This window comes from Notothenia rossii, assembly GCF_949606895.1.
Source record: "Notothenia rossii genome assembly, chromosome: 3".
NCBI lineage: Eukaryota > Metazoa > Chordata > Actinopteri > Perciformes > Nototheniidae > Notothenia > Notothenia rossii.
The window spans coordinates 18,640,726-18,666,121 of record NC_136901.1 but is presented as its reverse complement, the minus strand read 5'-3'; the positions used below and the strand labels follow the sequence as shown (position 1 = coordinate 18,666,121).

Sequence of the window (25,396 nt, the reverse complement as noted above, 5' to 3'; positions counted from 1 at the left end):
CATTTCTTACAGTTTCTCATTCAAGGGAGTGTCTCCTGTCCCTGGTACAAACACACTGCCTGAGGAAGGCTATGTGTATTTTTTTTTTGTCATGAACCTTTTTCGAACCACTTATTTATTTATTTTGGTGACGATCCGACCTCCATGCTGCTACTCTGGTTCAAACTGCATCCACCAAACAATATGATTTATCTCGACCTCCCCAAAATAACCAAAATCTGACACGGTGTGAGAAGTCTTTTTTAGCTGTTCTGTCGTCATTTCCTGCCATCTTCTTCATAAAGTCAGTCAGTCAAAATGAATGAATGAATGGGCGTTTCTTTGACTATTTTTAGGCAAAAATGGGCGTTAAGTGAAACCCGCAAAAGCTGCACCGCATTTCGAGTCGATTGTGATTTATAAAGGGTAACCGGCGTAGGAAGTGCTGTACGACCTTTCCTCACCGGTACGCAATATTTGGTGAATTGGAAAATGTCGGAACATTTCTGTACCTATTTTTTGGATTTCTACTACGTAAGCAACATTCCCACGTGAATCTTACGCACGGCGTTATAAATGAGGCCCCAGGAGGGTCACCAACCCATTTAGGATCAAGGTCCCTTCATTAAATACACTCTTCAGAGTTCAGTCTTTCACTAGATATGCTGAGAGCTGAATTCATGTATTTGACACATTCAACAGTCATTTTCTTTCATCATAAGGGAGGTTTTACACAGGGTCGAGAGAGCTCTATACAAATGTAATCCGTTACAATTAAAAGTTACAGTTTACATTTTTTTTAATCAATTAAGTAATCTAAGTATAAAAGTAATGTACCCTGATTACTATATTCTACTTTTGGATGACCTCAAAATCAAATGCAATGCGAATATATACGAGGAAAAAGGAGAAGAAACTTAAGTGTATTATGTAAAGCAACAAAACAATATGATCTTAGAAAAGAAGACAACAGGATATTTTGTATCCAAAATGTGTCATCTTAAATCAGATAGTTTACAAATGTATTTGTATGTAAAACATTTATTAAAACCAAACACATATTTTTGGTTTAATAAATCAGGTGCATTTAAATATAAATAAATATATATATTAAATTAAGGAAAGCATACCGATAATGTATTTATATTTATTTTTAAATGTATTTTAACGTTCTAATCCTGCTAGTAATCCCCATTTTGGAAAAGTGCAACAGTAATCTGTCATTTTATAAATGTAACTGTAAGGGAAAACATCTACCTTTTTCTTTGTATCCTGATTATGTAATCCATTATCAATTCCAAGTAATCTGTTACTCCCTAAACCTGGTGTTACACATAAAGTACACACACAGTAAAGTCTCCTGAAGGCACCAGGAAACACTGAAAAACTGAAACGTTGACTTGAATTAAATGTATCATGGGAACAAATGACACATAATTAGGTTAGTTGAAAGCAACACTATTAAGTTTAAATACAAAATATTAGGTTTAATTTAAGATTATTCCTTTCAACTAACCTGACCTAACTAACCTGTTGACATAATACAATTAATTAAAGTAAACCTTTCCGTTTTTTTAGTGCAGGTCCCTCCCCAGCATCCATTACCTGGACCACCGTACTGTAGATCTCTGCTGATGCCTGTCATCCACATGGCGGGCGCCCTTGATTTGTACCCCTGCCCCTCCCTGAGGGCCTTTAAATAACCACACATATCGAGCGGATCATCTGCAGGTGCAGGCGCTCCGCTGTTGTACATCACTGTCACACGGACATGTTGGAAGGGCGATTAAAGACACACCTGCCACTGAATATGGTCCAATGTTGTTCAGAATCTGGCTCTTGCTCTGATCTGAAAACCCTGCGGCAGCTCTGGGTGGGATTTCAGCTGCATGCTCCCTGGAGTGACATCTTTTCCAGCAGATTTTACATGATAAGATACAAGCAATCTGCTCATAAACACTCGTACCGAAATACTGTTAAATTGAGGATAATGTCATGGTGCAGCTTGTGGAACAGCTCTTGAATTGGGACAAATTATAGGGTTTGTCACTGTTTATTCAATAATTCTGTACAGCAGGTGCTGAAAGGTTATATGCAACCCTCCTGATGCCCTGTTGTGTTCTCTCTCTCTTTCTCCCTCCTTTCCCTGGTGGGGGAGCTTGGTGACCTTGAGTTATCTTTACAAGACACTGTTGAGTCTACATGCTGGATGCTACCGTGGATTGAGGTCCTCTCATAGCGAGCACTGTAGCATCTGTCCAGTCATTTACATGCTAACATGCAGTTAATGGTTGGTTCTAATTTTTCGGAAAATCTTTCAGTAGTTATAAAAACATCATGCTTGCCAAGACGTTAGAACACAGCTACATTGCTACAAAAAAGTCTGACTAGTCAAAAAAGTTGTAGACCTCTAGTCCCAGTATTAAGCTGTATTTTTAAGGGTCTCCATTTTGTATGTCTGGTATGCACACACACACACACACACACACACACACACACACACACACACAGTCCTACCATACTGTTCCACTGACCAACAAGTGGTAGAGCACGCCAAGATAAACTGCAACAAATAAACTGAACTAGAAGTCATGGGTGTGAACAAGGCAAGATTGTGTAGTAAAAACATGTTCTTTATGTTAAAACACAAAATGTGATATATGGTGATTAAAAACTGATTGTAGTAAACCTTTAAACTGTGATGAGACTGTTTTGATAATAAAATGTTTTACTTTTGTTCAAACTAATCTCAGAGTTGGGTTTCTACGTCTCAATGCCAGTTCATCAGTCCCTTTCTTCTTAGTGATGCCTTCATGCTTCCAGGTATCATAAATTCACTTGGTGAGTACAATGTTATGGTCTGAGATTTTACAGGTACTGTACTTCCAGGCACTTCAAATTCTTAGCACAGGGCTAAAGCTGCTCTGGAACAGGGCCAGCATCGGCTCACTTATGGTGCGTTCCAGTTGTACTGGTAAGTGGGAGTATCCAAGATCAAAGCTGGACATTTGTAACTGGAACGCCCCCTGAAGTCAGACTTCCTACGTGGAAACTCTGCAATATCTCGCCGCATCATTCAAAAACAGAGTCTCCGCATATGAACAGTAAGAGAACCCTTTAAAAATATAAGACGTTTAACTCTTCTGTATTATCTGTGTCCCATTAAATTAACTGTACATAAGGTATTGCTCATCTTCCATCTGTGGATATGTTGCTACGATGTCTGTATTCACAAAATACTAAATAAAGCGTAGTTATCAACCGGTGTTGCTTACAGTGGCCTTCTTTTTACGACTTGTGCCACTGGAATGCAGTCAATTCGATGTGACGTCACTCCCAGGTCTCACCTCCGACTTCCAATGTAAAAGGAACGCAGCATTAGCCCAGGGCTAAAGTTGGTGCTCTGGAACACGGCCAGCTAGCCCTAGTCTAACGGCTCACTTAGCCCCACACTAAGTGCAGTGTGAAAAGCCTGAAAAAAGACGACAAAGGATCACTAAACGTGTGCTCATTTCAACACAATTTATTTACACATCTTCATACAACTCAGTTTGAAGCCATAGCAATTTACTATTGCATGGCACCTTCAGTTCATCACTTCTTTTGTACTTCATCAGTGCTTTTCTTTCATCCCACACTTGAGTGTTCAGATTTTTGTTCTAGCACACAGTCTTTCCTCAACACCTCTACCCAGGGGTGGGCTTCAGTCGACGGGGCCCTGGAAGATGAGTTTGATGTGGCCCTGCTCCCCTGTCAACCAGGTACCACAGAAGGGGCAGGCAGCATGGAAGGCATGGGTGCCGTGGGGCAACGGGATCTGGCTCCACCCCACCACAGTCTTTTCTGAGCATACATGGCCGCAGGGGCAGAAAGCGTGAGTGGGAGGTCCGGCGTCCAGGTACAATCCTCCCTCACAGCCCAGCCACAGGGGAACATAGGGGCCCACTCTCCGGCACATGGGGCACTCCCTCTCCCCGGTGCTGGCGGTTGCGGTGCCCCCGGGTCCAGCAGGGCCCTTCTCCTTGCGGTAGCCCCAGTTGTGGTAGCCGTGCACGTGGCCACAGTTGACGTAGACCCAGGGCTGCTTCTTGTCCACGATCTCGCGCTGGGCCAGACTCGGGAAGGCCAGCGTGTTGAAGCCCACCGGACACTGGGGCCGGGCGGCGTTCAGCTCCTGGCGAAGGGACTCCAGCTGTTTGAGGGTGGGGGTGTGGCGCAGTCCGGCGGGGGTCCTCCACAGCAGGGTGGCCCCACATAGATCAATCAGAGATCCATCCTGGAGAGTGTTGGACTCATTTTCCACCTGAAGAGGAGAACAGATGATGGCAATGTAGCAGAGGAAGAGAAGAAGAGAACAGTTTCTATCACTGGCTGGAAGGAGGAAATGGGGATTCGTTAGACCCGTTGTCGAGGGGATATGACCCAGAAAAATCATGCCATCAGTTTCACTAAAACAACTCTTCACTGGGCTGTTAAGATGTTTAAAGGTGACAGTTTGCCAAAAATCCAAAATCCCAAAACATTTTAAAGATGTAATTTGAACAGCAGCTTCCACTGGTTCGCTAACTTTTTGGTTCACACCCCTTAAGGTCAAGACAGCAAGTGCGTGTACGAAAATCACAACCCAAGAGTAAGGGCTCGTGTCCACATAGCGCCGTTTATTTTCGCTTTTTTAATGTTTCTATGACAACAATATGTCAACAACGTATCACTGCTGTTGTAAGACTGACTAGCATGGATGTTATCATCTGTTTATGCTACTATATATTGTTTTACTATAAGCACCAAATATCAGAGTCTTACTCTCACACTTTGATTGAATGAGCTTCACCCCTCTGTCTGACAGCCATATGTTGAGGGGGGTGGACGATAACACAGTGTCACACCCACCGGGAGATACATCCGGTCCTACATCCAAGAAACGGGCTTTAAGGTTTTTGTTATGATAGTTTTCATCTGATACAAACACGGCCAAATATAACCTTTTCATTCAATTCACACAGTGTTGTCACCAGCATTATTCTGGAAAGTTGAATTATTTTCAACTCTGAGTGCTCTGATCTAAAAAAGAGGCTAGCGCTCAGAAGAAGGCACTATGTGGACAGACTCTTACCCTCCGGTAAATGTATAATGGGAGTCCCATTATACATTTTTAATCCCAATAATGAAAATGGACATGATCCTACAATAACACAATATTTCATTTCTTTCCTTCTTTAAAAATAATGAAATTTATAAAGATCAGCCATGCCAGGGTGATGAATAAACCAGTTTCTGTAGAAATCTCTGAAGTACACCAATTTCAGTAACCCGTATCAAAGCAAACGTATAATTTTCCCATCATGCCCTTCATCTCACCAGTTTCCCCCTCTGCTGCGCTGAGCGAGTCTCTCTCAGGGCGAAGACGTTTCCACAGACTGAGATTTCCCTCCAGACGCCCGGAGCCGGCTCAGACACAAACTCCCCCGCCGGGTGCATCACAAGAACCCCGTTGGTGGTCAGGCCGTCCATCAAGCCGTCGGACGTCCTCCATTTGGCCGCCCGTTCCTGAGAGACAAGTCAACACGAGGAATATGAGGTGGAGGCAGGATGGAGGAGGGGGTGTCAGAGGTGGCCGGCTGGGGCTAGCGTTGCTTTTCTCTGCTGCTATATTTAGCTCGGTACAGAATGACTACTTTACTGACTAATGCACCCACGCTCAGGATGAACCCTGGGAGAGAGGAAGGCTGTATTATGAACACAAATTAGCTAAAATGGAATGATACAGCACATTTCTGCCGTGTGTAGCTGCATTTAAAAAAAAGAAGGGCCAAGGCAGTTATAAAAAGCAGTGACTCAGCTCTGCAAATATTTATTTTAGGCTGCTCTGGAGAAAGAAGGATTTCACTGAAATATAGTGAGACATTAGGGGAAGGGCCAAAGGTCCCACGCACACTGAGAAAACTGAAACGTTGACTTTAAAAAATGTATAAAGTCAACACATTTCACATAACTGTATTAGCTAAGTTGAAAGCAACATTTTTTTATTTTAAATAAAACATATTAGATTCAACTTAATATTACTGCTTTCAATTAACCGTATCAGAGTATGTGTAATCTGTTGACATCATATATTTAATTAAAGTCAATGTTACAGTTTTCAGTGCAGGAAACTCAAACTGCGATGAGATTTGTCTTTCATAATAATACTAAAGAAGACACTGTCAGACACCATGGCACTCAGGAGCTTTGACTCTCAGAAATATAAAGCAACTATTTATCACATTTTGTAAATATATTTAGTGGCTAATCCTGAAAACATGCCCGCTATAATCCAATGACATCGTGATAAGGTCTTCTCATACTACATTATTTACAGTATCAACAGTAGTATCTGCATCACATCCATCAACACTACAGAGATGAACCACAGAGCCTGGCTGTAACAAAAAGAGAATAATTGTTTATCATGTCGGTGGTGTGATTGTAGTCCTGATGGCTGCCGGAGCTACAACAGCCTGCGTGGTGACGTGTGTGTAGATGGAGCGCTGGCTGCTGACGTTGTCTCTCTGCTCGCTGGCCTAGTTGTTGGGGGTCCTGATAAATCTTTCATGGGATGATGTCATGGTGTCATGAGAAAGGGCTATTATTGCTTTTGTGATAAGGCTGTAGCTCAGGCATTGTTTTGACCAGGGGCGACTTTTGTAAAATGATGGCCAGGGGTCAGCTAGTAAACAAATATTAAAACTCTCCTATTATAGTATTTGTAGGCATATATTATAGGTCTCAGATATATAAAAAACATGTCTATGAAGTGTTTTGCTCAAAATACTAAACAGATCACCAATTCTAGCCATGCCTCATATCCCTCTATTTCAGCCCTGTTAGAGAAGTGCTTATTCTGTGTCAGTATAAGTAGCTACTATGTGTGCCCCCTTTGGAGCACACATGCAGCAGGGCTGCACAGAGAGAAGCAGAAACTCAGCTAAATGCTGCGGTTATGAAACGCCATATCATGTTCAAAACCACTTCAAGGATTATTTCTGAAAACAGTATGGAGCTCAAACGCTTTCTCTCTCTCAGGTTTACCACAAGGTGAGTTCCTTGTTATGGCTTCTTTACACATACTCTCTCCAGTACAGGTTAGCTCTGAGTGTTAGCGCTGCTTGCTAATGTAAACAAACACCATATTACTTCCAAAACACGTCAGGCATTGTTTCTGATAGCAACGTTTCTGATAGGACCGCCGGTCTAAAGCCAGCCCACATTTTCGATGTTACGTCATATCGGACGTAAATCTGGATCAGCTCTGTTGTACCCCCGTTTTTAGAGATGTGGGTACAGAGGAAAAGAGAAAGGGTTGTATTTTCTGACACTTTGTGAGTTCCCTGACACATTGGGAACACATATTTATGTATAAAAGACATCAAAAAGTGCATTTTGCATGACAGGAGACCTTTAAAGCTTGGGGTAACAACTTGGGGTTTTCTCTCTCCTGTGTTCTATAGTTTTTTTGCATGTAAATGGTCTGCAAAAGCTACGCCAGAAACGTCTCGATTGTACTCCTTTCTTTACTTCTGCAACATAGTGACATCACTACGTAACACTCGTGCTTCTACTGGCTAGCGCTCCAACACATTGTACGTGATAGGCTAAGGGGCGGGACATCTCTAAGCAGTTGACCAGTCACAACAGAGCCGACCAGCTAACCAATCAGAGCAGACAGGGCTCTGGTTTCAGACAGAGGGTGAAAAGAGGTGCTGCAGCACAGGCAGTATGAGAAAAATAAAGAGCTTTTTGAACATTAAAACATGGAAACATGTCACAGGAGAGGAGCTAAATATATTTAGCATGGACCTCTGTTAGGGGGCTTCAGGGGATCCTACCCTGGTACTTAATTGTTTTACTAACAAGCTTAGCACCACATTAGCAGCGAGCATACCCTTCTCTCTGATGGAAAACAATTACAAATCCTCCCCAGGCGGCCTCAGGCTCCAGACAGTTCCACTGAACTGAGATCAGCAAGATGGAGGGGAAACTGCTGAGTCGGCTTGATGGAGCATGACTGTGCTGCATTAATGAAAAATAACCAGTGCCCTGCTTTCTATTTTAGGGTAAAGCTATTTGGAGCTTTCTTTGCATGTCTGACAGTAAGTCTTACTAGAAATGGCACAACTGTTATCACAGAAATTATGAACATTATGAATTTTCACATTAGACGTTGTATTTTCATAGATTTGCTAACTGGTTATGATGATATTACTTTCTAAAGGAAGAGCTGAGCACAGCTATATCAGTCAAAATAGAGCAGGTTGTAATCATTTCCAGATCTCAATATCTAATATCTAATAATATATCAGTATATTATTATCATATCCGATTAGACCCGGGCCCCCATGACATGGACACTTAAACCCCCTATTAACACCTCACGTTACATATTAACATCATGACCGTTTATATATGATACATTAATGCACATCTTTGGGATTATATCTCTGTATGCTTTTTTCAAAGCTCCCATTTTGAATCAGAAATATTGTTGTTCTATTGTATGTGTTTTAGAAGTTCTGCTATTTTATGTTTCTTAATTTCTGTACATGCTTTTATTATGTATTGAATTTCCCCTTACTGTGTTGATGTCATACACATAAGCAAATAACTTGTATTTGAAAACATACTGGTAAAAAATAAATACATCGGATTCTGATTTCGAACAAAATAGGGAAGTTATAAAAAACACAAAAAAAACCTGAATTATTGGGTCTTTGAAATAATGAAATACAGTAGCATACAAACAGTGTACTGCGTGTACTCATATGCTGCATTCACTGACTGATATTTACGACAAGAAGCAGTTACATTAGAGCCACACACAAACACACACTTTGCTCCCTCCTCTCCAGGTCACATGCACTGACACCCATCTTTACTGCTATGATGTCACCCGTGGGAGGCAAAGCCCTGTCCCTGAAGTCACTCACACTGTATGCTAGTTGCCGTGGTAACCGGTCCCTGTGTAGGGAGAACACTCACCCCCAGGAAGATGTTCTTGGAGGAGTCGAAGCCGGCGGCGTAGATGCGGGCGGTGTAGGGGGCGCTGCGCTCACACATGATGCGGCAGGCGTAGCGTGAGATGGTGCTCTGCGGCGACTGGCCTCCCCCCCCCCCCCCCCTCCCCCGCTGCACCCCCGCCCTGACCGCTGCTGCTCCCCGCCGTGTCCGTCACCACAAAGTCGATCATGCTCTCTGTGGACCGGCCGATCTGAGGGGCCAGAGAGAGGGGTCATTGTCAGGAAACAGTTAAAAGATGGACAGTAAAGGGTTACTTCACACAAAGTCATTTGTTTCACTTATATTCAGGAGTTTCTCTCTTTAATTGGCCACAATTAGATGTTCCTACATTAAACACTTTACCCACAACCAATCAGAGCTGGAATCAGATGATTTACTTAATATTTTCAGAGTGAAGTGCTTTTGTTTGCGTAAACTCGAGGGGAATTACTAACGTCAGTGTGATTTTGGTGAGGGGGGGTGCCAAATCTGGCAGCAATAACACCAACTGGCCAGATTTAAATAGTCCCCTTTGAGTAAAAGTAGCAATACTACAGTGTAAAAATACTCTGTTGCAATTAAAAGTCCTGAATTCACATTTGTACTTCGGTAAAAGTAAAAGCGTGTTAGTGTCAAAATATACTTAAAGTATCAAAAGTAAAAGTACTCTGCACAATTGCACATTTAAACACCAGATATATTTCGTTATTATTTGATTATAATTATTGTTGTTTGTATTATTGTATAATTGTGTTCATCACTTCAATGATATGCTTGGTGAAGATGGGGTTTATTTGAATTGTTTCATACACTACTGGGTAGGTAAGCCTATAATGCAGAGGTCACCAACTACTTTTGACCAAGGGACAAAATTAATCCAAGAGACACTTTCGGGGGCCAGAGTTTTTATATATATATATATATATATATATATATATATATATATATATATATATATATATATATATATATAATTGATTAAAATGTTCACTTTATTGAAAAAATTATCTTTTTTTTAATAAGCCTGTATCCTGATTGCTGGGAAACGGTTGCAGGATGTAAGAAAATTGTTTGCCAGGCACGCAAAAATGTAACCGTCAAAGAGCCTCAAGCGTAAAGTTGACGTGGAAAACCGCAGTTTTAATGAGGAATGGACGGATAAATACGCATTCATCATGCCATCGTTCCGCCAACCCCACAGCCACCCCCCACTGTGCGGGCCGGATCAGAATGTCTGGCGGGCCACCAGTTGATGGTCACTGCTATAATGTATGTGTTGATTTATATTTTGTATTAACCTAAAACTGCAAAGTACGAGTAAAGTACAAGTATCTCCATTTTTTCTCAAGTACAGTACTTGAGCTTCTTTCATGCGCCATTGTGTCACAGTGTTTCCCACATAAACTCATTTGGCTTTCTGTTGAAGTGGATTAAAAATGTGGTTTTGGCTTAAAGGGTTAGTGATTCAAAAGTTGACTGTGATGCAATACATTGGCCCTCAACTCTTCCAATTAGTTGTACAGTATGACAGGTATTAACAGGTACACCTAAAACCTCAACTTATTTCACTTCATTAAACCTAGACTGAAAAGCATTTCGGTTTCATTGCACTGGCAATTAGTTCGGTCAGCTGAGTTGGACAAACAACAGTTTAGCCAAAACAGCTGCACTAGAAAACCCCAATGACCAGTGGCTTAAATCTGAAGCAGGAAGTTGCTCTGTAAACTGTGTTGGATGTTTATCAATCTGATTTGCATTTGTTGTGTCCTATAAGGTGCCTCCAGACAGTTAGTGGGTGCTGGTCCCGCCCCCATTGTTTTCAGCCCTCAGCAGCTGTGTGGCTGTGGGGGTCAGCGGCCCCAAAAACAGTCATACACGCCGAAAGCTGCATCCTCTGCACGCCGCCTGAAAGCAGCTTCAGCGATGTCGCCGCCTCCCAAGATCCCATTAATAGGTACAGTATCATGCGAAAAGCTGACGGATCAAACAGACCTTCGTGCTGGACTAAAGAAAATAAGATGCAGCAGCGGGTTTTAGGTCATTTCTATTTTTGTGTAATGTATTTATGAATTGCTATTTTGATATGTATCTAGTCAAGAATGACACAATTTCACAATCTTTTAAAAATGTGATTATTTTTCAAGCCGTGTTACACCAATGTTACACACATTACATGTTACTATACCAATGATGAACACATATGTCACCTATGTGACAACCATATTACACCCATGCCACAACTATATTACCCAAATATATCACCCACATTACCACCCTATTACAACCATGTGGCCCCCTTATAATCGCACATTACACAAATAATAAACTCATTATACATGCATATTACACCCATGTAACACCCTGTTACCTCCATCATGTAGGCAAGAGTCTTAGTCAACGTATGCTGCCATTTTGGATTTTGATATGAACGATGAACGACTTTGAGGAGCACAATATGCATTTCCTTCGCCTTAATCATAATGGGTTGGTGGCGAATATCTTACATATATCTATAAACTTGGACAAAGTACACCAGGTGAACCGAGAATGAGAGTGAGACAGTATGGATGGAAGGGGAGCCTGTTGATTCTGTCTGCTGGAGTCTTTGTATGGATCTCCTCGATGAAGAGAGAAGGTTTTTGGAAACAACTGTGACGGATCTGACTTATCTCCTCCTGCAGGTGTTATCTTCTCAGACTCTGGTCCTCCGTCCTTCTGCCTGTTCTCACGCTTCCTCTTCATTCCTTATGCCCTCAATGCTCTACTGTTGTATGAGTCTACAGGGCTGACAGCGTACTACACAACTTCATATTACAATCTGACACCTTCAAAAGTGCCCTTTTATGCTCATTCAGGTTCATAGTATTTAGTGTCTCCACTGGGACATGTCTCCATACTTTAATGTTCAAAAAGCTCTTTATTGTTCTCATAATGCCTTTGCTGCAGCACCTCTTTTCCCCCTCTGTCTGAAACCAGAGCCCAGTCTGCTCTGATTGGTTAGCTGGACGGCTCTGTTGGGATTGGTCAACCACTTAGAGATGTCTTAGCCTCACATCACGTACGATGTGTTGGAGCGCTAGCCAATAGTAGCTTGAGTGTTACATGGTGATGTCATTATGTAATGGAACTAAACAAAGTAAAGTGTGTTTGAGAGAAACTCCACAAAAACTTATAAAACACACTATAAAGATACAATTTAAGAAAGAATTATAAGGCCGCTATAAAAGGATAGGTCAATATAGACCTTATACCCGCTTTTTCAAACACAGAGATATGGATATTAATCTCATGGCAGTGTGTTAGGAACAGATCTGTGGTAAAAATACTGCTAGCCTATAAGAGGGGTAAACACAGCTCACCTGTTACATGCTCTCTAAAAGCTAATTATACAAATAAATGAATTCATCAAATGTCTGTGGATGAACATCATCCTTAAACCTGCTTCATATAAAAAGTGCAGCACAGATTAGTGATGCATTCAATGTCAGGTTAAGGAGTTTTGGCCTTTCCTACGTTAAGCTAGCACATTGATTTTTTTAATGAAATTAAGCTAGAAGGGCAGAACGCCGCCATGGCCGAATGCCCCATCTGGCAATATAAGCAAAAGGGAAATATAATTTGTGTATCTGCCACATCCTGCCACCAAAATAAAAATCTGGGTTGATCTGAGCAGAAAATAAAAACAAACAAAATCAAATAAAACAATACTGAAATACAAAAAAGTATTGATATCACCTGACTACCTTTTGTTTTAAATGTTACTCTTTCCCTTTTTTTATAGTGCTACAGTAAGTTAAATGTGTAAATTGGCCACAATTAGCTTTCCCTATATTAAACATTACTTTACCCACCACCTCTGGTTACACATGTCCATAGAGCTTCTTAAACCACACCTGTATCACAGTCCACTTACATTAAAGGGGACACATCATGCTCTTTCTCAGGTTCATATTTGTATTTAAGGGGTCTACTAGATTACTAGAACATGTGTACATGCTTTAACGTTCAAAAACACATCGCATTTCTGATTCTGTCTGTCTGACTGCACCTGAATTCCCCCCTCCTGAAAAGCCCATGCTTTGATTGGCTTGTGAAAAGAATATGTCGCACCATTGCAAATGTCGTTTTTAATACGTGGGAAATGACTTAGTCTTATTTCACAGTGTGTGGGTTGGTAGGCATCTAGATACCCAAATGTGTGTGTGTGTGTGTGTGTGTGTGTGTGTGTGTGTGTGTGGACTCAGAACAGTCTCATGATACACACATGCACACAGAAGGATTCACACTTGTGTTTTTCAATGCACACACAAATGTGTTCCGTTTCATATACATGTAAATAAAATCCAAATACAGAAAAAAGTTTTACATATGTATTTTTGATCCACACATATTTGTTTTCAGTTTAAATCCTCTGCACCTGCAAACACAAACCGCTTTCTGTGCACGGATTGCTGTGCATTCGTGTGTGGGTTTTTTGAGACTCCCCTGACGGTCAGCTGATTCGTACTTGTAATTTTGTCTATCTATAGGGGTGTAACGGTTCACAAACATTTCGGTTCGGTACGTACCTCGGTTTTTAGGTCACGGTTCGGTTCGGTACGTTTTCGGTACAGCAGAAAAAATTATCACAAAACATAACATATATATATATATTTTTTTATTATTATTAAACAGTGAATAATGTATTCACTCAAATAAATACAAAATATAATAAAATAAACATTAAGGTGCAGCATTTCGATGAACTGAAATAATCTGTATTTGAACTGTACTGTACTAGTACCTAAGCAGCCAGTTTGACATTATGACTTGCTTGTCATTGTATTCTCACGTTTTTTAAAGAAAAATGAACTTGTCCACATTGCTTGCCGAAAGGGTAGATCTGCTGGCGCTAACAATGTCTCCTGATGTGGAGAACACCCTCTCGCTAGGGACAGAGGTAGCAGATACAGACAGTTAGAGCTTTGCTAACATGGCAACATAAGGATATTTGGCGTTTGTAATAGCTTTGGCTCGGTCTGAACTTTTTGCGAGTGGTGGAGGCTTAAATGCTAGTGGGAGTTGGGTTTGCATTTCAGTCTTTTTTCTTTTGGTACCGGTGATATTCACGTTCGGGTGATGCCTTTTCAAATGAGTGTGGAAGTTTGATGTATTGCCAGCCGCATAACCAATTTTAGTTGAACAATGCCGACAAACAGCTTTGGTTCGGTCCACCTGTCTTTGTCCGTCATCTTTGTACGTAACTGCGAAACCAAAATGTTCCCAAACCGGAGACTCCAATGATGCTGGAGAATTTTCGAGCTCAACTTTATCTGCGTTTGCCAGTTCCTCAAATTACTGACTACATTTGAACGCATCCCTCTGACCAGCCTCTCGTCCAATGAAATGACTTGCTCGCTCTATGATGCATTGAACCCAATGTGAGCAAATTACTCTGAATGCTGCGACGCAGCACCTGAGATTACTTCCAAGAAGTTGTTCACGTTCTCAATTTTTTACGTTTAACGTTATATTCGTTCGGTACACTTCGGTACACACCTGTACCGAACCGAAGGGCCCGTATCGAACAATTTCGGTACGGGTACGTATACCGTTACACCCCTAATCTATAGCCAATCAGATGTCTCCTTCATTCTAAGCCAATCACATGAGCGCGCCCCCACAAGGGTAGATTTCTTGCGTTCATGACGTAGTGCTTCATATATGCATTTTGCAGGTCCATGGAGCCGGCCTGCAGGCGCTAATCTCAGGACCGTAGTATAGTTGTCTTTATTTTTACGGTATTATTATTCAAAGTTAAATAAGGAAGTGTGTGTTATATGAGATGGCAGAGAGGTTTCAGCACCGATTATTAAATCAAAGAGGCTTAATGTTTTAGATTATATTATTTCACTATAGCTATGTGGACGGTGTCAAGGTCCAATGTTGACAAAATTCATCAATAGCGGTTGTAACAAAAATACAAGATGTTTTTATTTATAGATATACTATTACTAATAATAATAATAATAATATAAAATATTTTATTTGCGTGCATTACCTGTTTGGAAAGTGGCGCTGTACTGAGAGTGGCCATTTTATTTTGTAATTATATAATACTTGTAATAATGGTGCGTTCACACCGGACGCGATGCGAATAATTGCTCGAGTTTCTTGCCGGCTGTCAGCTGTGTTTACTCGCGTCATTCATCTGAGTCAGCTTCTCGAGCCGTATCTGGCCGTGCAACACTTATACTGTATGCCGAAGCAGTGGCGGACTGGCCATCGGGACATACCGAAGTGGGCCGGTCGGGCCACTCCGATCGGCCCACCTCGGTACCGGCAGGGGCGGACTGGCCATCTGAAGTTGCTTTGACAGGCGACAGAGGTCCACCGCTTCCCAGCAGCGAGGCTCCCCCCGTTGATAGTTCACTGTCTAGCACCCACGGGAAGTGGCGCTGTACCTTAAAGAGCATGTGACATGAACCCAACAACTGTTGTGCAATGAAATAGTGGGCTACTAGTAATCTCGAACAGTCAGTTTAAAAAAGAAAAAGCGATACCGTTCCGATAAATATCAATAATTTCGAACATCGCGGGAAAATTCCTTCGACTCATTTTGAGGTTTTGGGGGAAGCCGGAAGTGACGTCAATGCGGGAACGCTTCACTGTGCGGCGAGAGAGCCAAACACGTGTGTGTTGTCATGCGTAGAAATGGTGAATTACTGAGTTTAGGCACGTTAATAACGTTTTAATGAAGTTGACTACAGTATATTCATATTTGTCAGTGCTTTCATGTCAATTCGGCGAACATAAACATAAATGATCGTGGTGAAGATGATGATTAAATTAGGATTAAAAATCGGTAGTGAGAGCTGCTGAATTTCCTCCCGTCGGATGTGATATAAAAACAAATCGATTATTTTTGTAAACTCAAGTGGATGATATTACATTTATTAGTGCTTTCATGTCAATTCGGCGAACATATGACACATTAAATGATCGTGAGGATGATGATTTAAAAATCTTTTGTTTGAGCCGGTCTGCATTTCCTGATGAGAAAACTAACCTTAGCTTTTTGTAGTTGCAGTCAGTGGTGTAGTGGGCGTTGGACGCGGGGGTACACCGTACCCCCACTTATTTGAAGCATGATTTCTTTTTTTAATAGTCTAATACATCTAAAATCATTGCCAGTGTTATCAGTTGCAAGTGTGTGTTTGTTGTAATAATGACGAAAACATAATAGGCAGATTTCACAGTTATTATAATAAAAACGTAGCTCAAGCATTTATGCAACTTGATTTGAAGCGTGTGTGTGTGAGGGGCAGAACTGTGTGTGTAGGGTGACCAGGTGTCCCGCACTGTGCGGGACTGCACACACAGCATTTGTATTATTTGTCCCGCGTCCCACACATTGAGACTATGTCCCGCATTTGAGTGATAGTCGCGCAGAAAGGCCGGATCGGTTCGCTGACAGCCGGCACCGCCCTTTATTATTATATTGTCTAAACGGCATCATGTAAGTTGCGCTGACAGGCGACACAGAGGTCCCCAAGCTCCCCCCCCCCCCGTTGACAGTTCACGAGCGCGTCCATAGTGTCTCCCGTCCACCCACCACCCCGTCCACCCAGTAAAAACATCCCCACTACACCACTGGTTGTAGTAGTAGGCCTACACCAACATGGATTAAACGTGTTTTTTTTTTTTTACCACAATGTTGGGGAAATTAATGGATAAAATGCACGGATTATTATTATTATTATTATTATTATTATTCCCACTCCGATCGGGACACTAGGTCCACCGTTTCCCCGCAGCGAGGCTCCCCCCGTTGACAGTTTACGTGGGCTGGGCTGGGTGCAGTGGCGGACTGGCCATCGGGACGAATCCCGATGGGCCGGTACCGAAGTGGGCCGGTCGGATAAGTCACTAGCACATCCCCCACTCCCCCCGTTGACAATTTACTAGTGGTACCGAAGTGGGCCGGTCGAGAGTCCCGGGCTGATTTTTAGTCCCAGTCCACCACTGGCTACATGACCGTGTGATCGCCCATATTGACGCACTTAATTCCTAAACTTCTAACAGATACAAAATAAACCGATCCTTCAGCTCTCAGACACGTTCAAAATTAAACCGTCATCGCTGTCTGAGCTTGCTGCTGTGTGCGCCATCGTGCGTTTACATGCAGATGCTGGGATCCTGAACTGAGGTTACCTACTGTAACCCCAGCTTCTATGAGTAAATGGCGCAGCCCTCTAAGGCTATTGCTATTGGGTAATCCCCCTGCGCCCCCGCGCAGCACTGAAACAATTGTAGTCCACGCCCACCCGCAAGGTGGGCCCCACCCTCGGGCCTCCTTCCGGTATAAATAGGAAGGTGGCCCGGCAATCTGCTCCCATACAACATAACTTTTCTTCAGCTATTCGTAGAGCCAGTGGGGCCCCGCACTTAGAGGGCTGCGCCATTTACTCATAGAAGCTGGGGTTACAGTAGGTAACCTCAGTTCTATTTCGTATATGGCTTCGCCCTCTAAGGCTATCGCTATTGGGTTAAGGGCCAAGCATGATGTAGTCTGCGCCCCACTGGGTCCGCCCGGCACTAGAAGCACAGACATACCTGCTCAATAACACCCCCCTGCCTGATGTGCCATGCGTAATGGCTCATCACCGTACCTGGAACATAGCAAAACATGCCTATCTTCCCGACGGGGTGAAGGCTGGGAACAATACATACAGGCCGCTGTGAGAAAGTAGAGACGAAAGTCCCACCTCGTCCTGCGATCGTAGTGGGGGAACAGCAGCTCTCTGCGTGCAGACAGGCAGGAGAGCGCACAGCTGGATCCCTGACGTCACTCACTCTGACCAGGCACTCCGTACATAGTGTGTTAGAGGAAAAAGGAACATCCCTCCTATAAGAGGGGAAATGGGCCGCTCTCCGCGTGCCGAGAGGCAGGAGAGAGGCGCACAGCTGGCTCCCTGACGTCACTCACCCCGACAGGACACCCAGTACAGGGTGTGTCAGAGAGGAATGGGAGACATCCCTCAAATAAAAATGAATAAATGAACAGGGGGGGGGGAAGACCAAGATGCAGCCGTGCAAATATCTTCCTCTGACATTCCTCCGTGCAAAGCCGTGGAGGAGGAAATTCCTCTGGTGGAGTGCGCCTTGATGTTCTCCGGGGGCTCCACCCCAGAGGAGACATGCCTGTGACACAGCCTCACACAGCCAGTGTGACAGCCGTTGTGCAGACAGAGGTTGCCCGATTGAGCTCTCTCTATAGTGCACGAACAGGCGCTGAGAACGGCGCCAGGCCGCCGTGCGCGCCACATAGCAGGACAGCGCGCGCACCGGACAGAGGAGATTTAGAAAAATAGCGGGGGTAAAAACCACGGAAGACACTGTTCCTGGGATGACAGGAGTGTTTCTTGTATCCCATGGAACTGCTGGGGGGAGAGGCTTCTCTGTGAAGTGCCGTAATGGTCTTTCATGGTGACGAGCCACGCCATCGCCGCCGCTGCCCGTGAGGCAAAAGGGCTGCGAGGGAGTTTCCACACGCTGCTTTTCACTCCGTCTCTCCTCATGAGGCGCGTACACGCCCAGGGGATGAGAGGTGTGTGCATGCTGTCCACACGAGGCGTTATAACGGTGCTCGTGGTTATTAGGACCGTGTGTAGGAGGCATATCTGGGACAGAGGAATGCCGCTAGTTCTGCAGTTTATAAACCAATAGGTTAAAACAGCAGGCTTCTGCAGCGAATGAACCACCTCTGGAGTGTCCCCCTGTTGGAAGAGACTCAGGGGGATCATCACGTGACCAGCTGACGCCAAGGCCGAGCAGCTGCGTCACGGAGAGGGCTGTGTGGGTTGTGACACGCCGGAGGAGAGCTGTCAGTTCTTCCCCTCGCTGCCGCGAGAGTCGCGCTCTCATGCTGGCTGAGTTTAACTCCACTCCCAGATAAACGATTGTCTGAGAGGGAAGAGGACAGCTCTTCTTCCAATTTATTATGAAACCCAGGCTTTGACAGATGCGATACGAGATGTACCGTCTGTAAAGCGACTTCCTCCCTGGGGCGAGCCAGCAAATAGCAGGTCGTCCAGAGGAAAACCACACTCTCATCCCTCCTCTGTGTAGTGGCTCCAGCCTTCTCTACACAAATGCGAGGAGCCAGGAAATATCCGAACGGCAGACGATTGTCTGGTCTGATATTCCCTGAATGGAAAACGCAGGAATTTCCTGTGTTTCGGGATGATGGGTACGTGGAAGTATGCATCCTTCAGGTGGAAGTGAACCAGTCGTCCTGGTGAAAACATTCCAGCACCTGTTTGATCGTCAGCATGTGGAATACTGACAGATCCAGGATGCCTCATTCCCCCAGTCTTTTTCGGGATTAGAAAAATAACGGGAGTGAAAACCCCTGATTTTCCTCCCTTTGAGGAACCCTGGAAATATCCTCTTTCAACAGGAGTTCCAGCAGCTCGGATTGGAGCGCAAGACATAGCTTCTGGGAGGACAGGAGTGTTTCCTGTATCCCATTGAACTGTGGGGGTGGGGGAGAGGCGAACTGCAGGACGTATCCTCTGCTGATCAGCCTGCTCATCCATCTGTCCATCAGACACACGCGCTGCCACTCTGAGAAACACTCTAAGAGCGGGCGCACATGCTCGAGATGTTCTGTGGTCGTCATGGCAACGAGCCACGCCAGGGAGTCTCCACACGCTGCGTTTCACTCCGGCTCTCATCATGAGGCGTGTACACGCTCAGGGGATGAATGGAGGTGTGTGCAGTGCTGTCCACACGAGGCGTTATAACAGCGCTCATGGGTTTATTATGACCGTGTGTAGGAGGCGTATCTCGGACAGAGGAATGCCGCGAGCTCTGCAGGTTATTAACTGAGGTTAAAACCGGCAGGCTTCTGCAGCGAGCCCTGCTGTCTACTTAATCAACAGATTAAGGGCAGCCGGCTTAATTAGCGAGCTCTGCAGGTTATTAACCGATAGGTTAAAACCAGCAGGCTTCTTGCAGCGAGCCCTGGCGCCGTGGCGCTGCGGGCGCTGCCGCTGGGGGCACTCAGCCTGGAATACTGCTCATTCCCCCGTTCTGGCTTCTCTGTGATGCCATTGCCCTCGCCGCCACTGTGAGGCGAAAGGGCTGCGAGGAAGCCTCCACATGCTGCGTTTTACTCCGACTCTCATCATGAGGCGCGTACACGCTCAGGGGATGGATGGAGGTTTGTGCAGTGCTGCCCACATGAGGCGTTATAACGGCGCTCATGGGTTTATTAAGGCCGTGTGTACGAGGCGTATTTCGGACAGAGGAATGCCGCGAGCTCTGCAGGTTATTAACCGAGGTTAAAACGGGCAGGCTTCTGCAGCGAGCCCTGCTGGTAATCAACAGATTAGTGGCAGCCAGCTTAATTAGCGAGCTCTGCAGTTAATTAACCGATAGGTTAAAACCAGCAGGCTTCTGTAGCGAGCCCTGGCGCCGTGGCGCTGCGGGCGCTTCCGCTGGGGGCACTCAGCTTGGAATACTGCTCATTCCCCCGTTCTGGCTTCTCTGTGATGTGCTGTAATGGTCGTCATGGTGACGAGCCACGCCATTGCCCTCGCCGCCGCTGCCCGTGAGGCGAAAGGGCTGCGAGGAAACCTCCACACGCTGCGTTTCACTCCAGCTGTCATCATGAGGCGTGTACACGCTCAGGGGATGAGTGGAGGTGTGTGCAGTGCTGTCCACATGAGGCGTTATACCGGCGCTCATGGGTTATGACCGTGTGTAGGAGGCGTATCTCGGACAGAGGAATGCCGCGAGTTCTGCAGGTTTATTAACCGATAGGTTAAAACCAGCAGGCTTCTGCAGGGAGCCCTGCTGCCTACTTAATCAACGGATTAGTGGCAGCCGGCTTAATTACCGGCTCCGCTTCCTCTGAGGCTCTCGCGGAGCCGACCAGGAGTGGGGGAGCCTCACTCCCATTTGACTCGCCGCCGGGAGACCCTGTCTCCGGGGTGGCGGGGGAGCAGAGACGTGGGACGGAGCCCCTGCAGCCGCCGGGGCGGTTGCTGTGGGCGTCTCTCCGCTTGCGGCCTCCTGTGGCCGGCGTGGACGCCGCGGCTACTGCGGGCGTTGGTGCTGCTGTGGCAGCTCAGCCGACTGGAGCCAGCTGTACATGCTGGCGAATGCCGTCCACCTGTTCCGCGGCCGTCTTCATGAACTGGGGTCCGAACAGCCCGTCCGGGCTGATTGGAGCGTCCAGTAGCACTTTTCTGGCCGTCTCCGTAACAGACGCCGCCGCGCTGTGGTGACGGAGAGGGGGAAAGCATGTTCGGCCGCCAAGCTGGCACCCTGCTCCGACTCTGTCTCCCCCGTCCGGGGGAGAGGAGGGAGGGGAGAACCGAACGGTGAACCGTGGAGGGAGGCGGGGCAGGAGTTGCTTCGGACTCCTGCCCGGCACTCTGCCCCAGGGACACGAGGCCCCGTCCGCGGGCTCGTAAGCCTGGACGGGCCAATCGTCCTCCTCGGCCACAGCAGCAAGAGTGTCCGCTCTCCGCTTCCTTTCGCCCGAGGGGAGACGAGCGCAGTGCATGCTACCTGCTGGTTTAGAGCCGCGTACGCGTGCTCTGACCCCCGGCAGGATTCGCATACTGCTTTTATCTCTGCAGGTCATAACTCATTATGAACCCAGAGCCACATGAGGGACAACCACGGACTCAGTTGTTGCTCATGATGATTCTCAATTGCTGTGCTTCAGTAACTGTGCTGGTTTGCTGAAAAAAAGAGGGAGCAGATTGCCGGGCCACCTTCCTATTTATACCGGAAGGAGGCCCGAGGGTGGGGCCCACCTTGCGGGTGGGCGTGGACTACAAGTGTTTCAGTGCTGCGCGGGGGCGCAGGGGGATTACCCAATAGCGATAGCCTTAGAGGGCGAAGCCATATACGAAATAGAACGGTGCAGCTGGAGCGCTGTGCCCGCATTGACGTCACCCATAATTTGGCGGAACTTGAAGAATCCCCGAGAAGATCCAGGAAATGGTCAACATTGAAGGGCAGATTAATGGTTATCAAAGTACCAATATCCAAAATCAGTTCAGTAACGGTTTTCAAGGGGACAATATTTACTCAAATTGATGGGTTTGGATGATGGGGGAAAATCGTGTCACAGGCTCTTTAATAATATAAAGGCTTGTATTTGCGTGTATTTCCTGTTCGGAAAGTGGCAATGTACTGAGAGTGGAGGTGTCCTGAGATCAGCGCCTGCAGGCAGGCTCCATGGACCTGTCAGCTCCGGACAGCGAAAAATGCGTACATAAAGCGCTACGTTTTAAACGGAAAACAAATATGTGAGGATCAAAAATACATATGTAAAACTTTGTTCTGTATTTGGATGTATATGAAACGGAACACATTTGTGTGTGCATTGAAAAACACAAGTGTGGATCCGGAAATACAAGTGTGAATCCTTCTGTATGCATGTGTGTATTATGAGACTGTTCTGAGCCCATACGTGTGTGTGTGTGTGTGTGTGTGTGTGTGTGTGTGTGTGTGTGTGTGTGTGTGTGTGTGTGTGTGTGTGACACTCACCTGGAACATGTCTGTGTTGGTGTCATGTGTGTACTCCACGATGACAGAGTGGCTCCGGGACAGTGTGTAGGAGATGCTGTGCTGGCTTTTGTTGCTGAGCGCCTGCCAATGGAAAACACATCATCCTGGTCACATGACAAGGAGAGCTGAAGGTCTGCCCCCCCCCCCCCCGCAGAATCTACCCAGAGGACAGCCCCAGATCTAATTAAAATGACTCGTATCGTTTTATAACTGATTTATTGTCATGATGGAGAGAGATCAATATGCACAGTAAGTGATCATTAGAACCCATATTTACAATATACACATGCATTACATATACACACACCATTACGTGGAAAAGTGTTCCTATTTGAAGCCTCTGCAGCAGCACTTATTATGGCTTGGCTCATTGAAAGTTGATGACCTGCAGGATTCCTGTTTGTATCTTCTTGGTTTAGTGCACTTTGGATAAAAGCGTGAGCTAAATGTAATGTCAATTAATTATAGTTCAGCACAGAGGTGCTAATGTCAGCATGCTAACATTTACAATGACAATGCTAACGTACCATTTGTAAATTGAATCCATCCAAAGCAAATATTACAAGGCTTTATAATTCAGCAGACAATATTTAAATGTTTCCCTTGATAAGTAAAATAAAAACCAATATTCATTTATTATTTTATCCCTCCTATTTGCCAGCACCTGAAATGCACACAATAGGAGGAAGAACATGAATGTGTTTAGCTACTTGTTAATTCACCATCCACACTATGATTTTTTTTAATTGATATTGATCCTTCAGAAATGTTTGTTATGTCCTCATGGGGTCTCATTGTAGAAAAAATGGTTATGTTTAAAACCGTGTGCAGATAATCTCCCATCTGGAATACCGTCTTCTGCATAGTGGACTTTATGTTCTTCCACAAAGGCAGTTAGTGCTGAATTACATGTAGTGGGGGGGGGGGGGGGGTGTACAGTTTATTCTGCATTGTGCTGAGATGTCCCGCTAAAGAGTCTGTATTATATTTTATGACAGCCCATTGTCTATTTATGGTACTCTGTAAATCTGATATGAACACACTGCACTTTGTATCCTTTTACATGCTGTTGTATCACTATAACGTTTCTTAGGGGAACCTATAATGGGCCTGTGGTGCTGAATAGTGGCTGTTTAATCTATTATATGCACTGTAATGGCGCATTTACACTGCAGGCCTCGCTCGGTTTAGTTAGGCCTTATTAGGCCCGGCTCACTTTAATGCTGCGCTCACATTACAGTTTAGGAACTGGGGTAGTTAATATAGTAACGCAGTGTAGGCGGGGCGATCGGCTTTTTGGCGGGCGGAGCGACGCTGCATACAACTACCGTGACGTCATCTTAAATGCGACACGACTCACAAAACACACAACAACAATGGAGGATGTGGAAGCCATCGTGTCCTTGCTTCTTGGTATGTGTTTTTTTATTCTTAGGTTCACTGTTTTCAAAAATGCTGCAAGGTTCACTGTTTTCAAAAATGCTGCAAGCGTGCCTTAATATATGCGACACTAGGGATTAAGTCGCGCGAGAATTGTGACGATTCTCTCCAATTCTCACCAATCAGCAGTCGTCAATAGTTTAGCATATTCCGCCCGGTTGTTGGCCCCGCTTGTTGGCCTCGATAGAACCACGATTTAGTCGGGCCAGAAAAAAGTTGAAAAAGTAGCCCCGGGCCAAAACTAGGCCAAGTGGAAGCGCAAGCAAAAACGGGCCCCGCACGGCTCGGCACGCTTAAAGCGAGCTCCGCGCTGCAGTGTGAATGCACCATAATATGCTTACTGGGAGTTGTATCCAATCATGCAGTGTAGTGATTTTTAAGTGTATAGTGTCCATATTATTACTATATAGTACATTTGCATTCTATTTTGTACAGTATATACATGAGAGCAACCCATCTGGGTACTTTCCCTCTGCGTCATGGCCGTGTTTCTTTTTGGGTGAGACGTTTGCTGTCATTTGACTGCCGGTAAATACAGATTCTGATGTTTCCCCAGTCTGATCAAAAAGTGTATAGAACAGTGCATTTTTTGCCTAAATACAGCAGTCAGCATCAATGTTCAATCAATGTCCTCTTAGACTGGGGAGGGGGCAGCACTGGGATTTCCTTGGCTTGTAAGTGTTTCATATTTGAATGCAGCATACTACATGTAATACTTGAGACCATTCTTTATGGACCTTTACTTTTACCCTCCCTTTGTCTAAGTTACATTAAAGAAAGTCGTAACTTTGGATCTTTTTGTTGTTTGACGTGTAATACACAACATCTTTGAGGCATGATAAAAAAGAAAAATTCTGCTTGGTGCAGATTCTTTGTTTTCACCATAAAAAGGGCGGGGTGACGTAGCGCTGCTCCGATCTATTGATTTAGGAGTCAATAGTTTTAGCACACAGTCAAAGTGCTGTTATATTCATTTATTTATATGTTTGTTGCTTTAGTTCAATAACATTGGTTGATGTCCCGGAATGTATCAGTTCTCAGAAGAAGTTAGTTTGGTAGAAGTACCAATACCAAAATATTTGAATAATTACTCCATAAGTCAAACTAATGTAAGTATTCCACACGCATTTATTTGTAAACTATGCAGTTTTGATTCACAATCCTTGAGTGCCATATACAATCCCATATCATGGATTAACAAATCAAGGCTTTTTTTCTACCATGTGACCCAAGAGGAGCTCTAAATAAGGTTTTTACATTCATATGTTGCTATTACAGAGGGAATAGGCACTCTAAACATTTACTAAAGTCGAGGGCTGGCATCCAGCAGGAATGAAAAAGAAACAGCTCTCCGTTACTTCAGTAAAAGCAC

The 25,396-nt window shown here is 44.7% G+C and overlaps 1 protein-coding gene across 1 annotated transcript in view; it reads right to left on the bottom strand.

Annotated features, from left to right (window-relative positions):
* Window positions 1–3,486: 3,486 nt before the first annotated feature.
* Window positions 3,487–25,396, bottom strand: part of peli3 (pellino E3 ubiquitin protein ligase family member 3) — an 80,780-nt gene continuing 58,870 nt past the window's right edge. Inside the window, 5 exon segments of the mRNA XM_079671744.1 lie at window positions 3,487–4,282; window positions 5,338–5,526; window positions 8,995–9,130; window positions 9,132–9,223; window positions 22,564–22,665. Coding sequence (XP_079527870.1) covers window positions 3,683–4,282; window positions 5,338–5,526; window positions 8,995–9,130; window positions 9,132–9,223; window positions 22,564–22,665 — 1,119 coding nt within the window. The 3' untranslated portion in view covers window positions 3,487–3,682.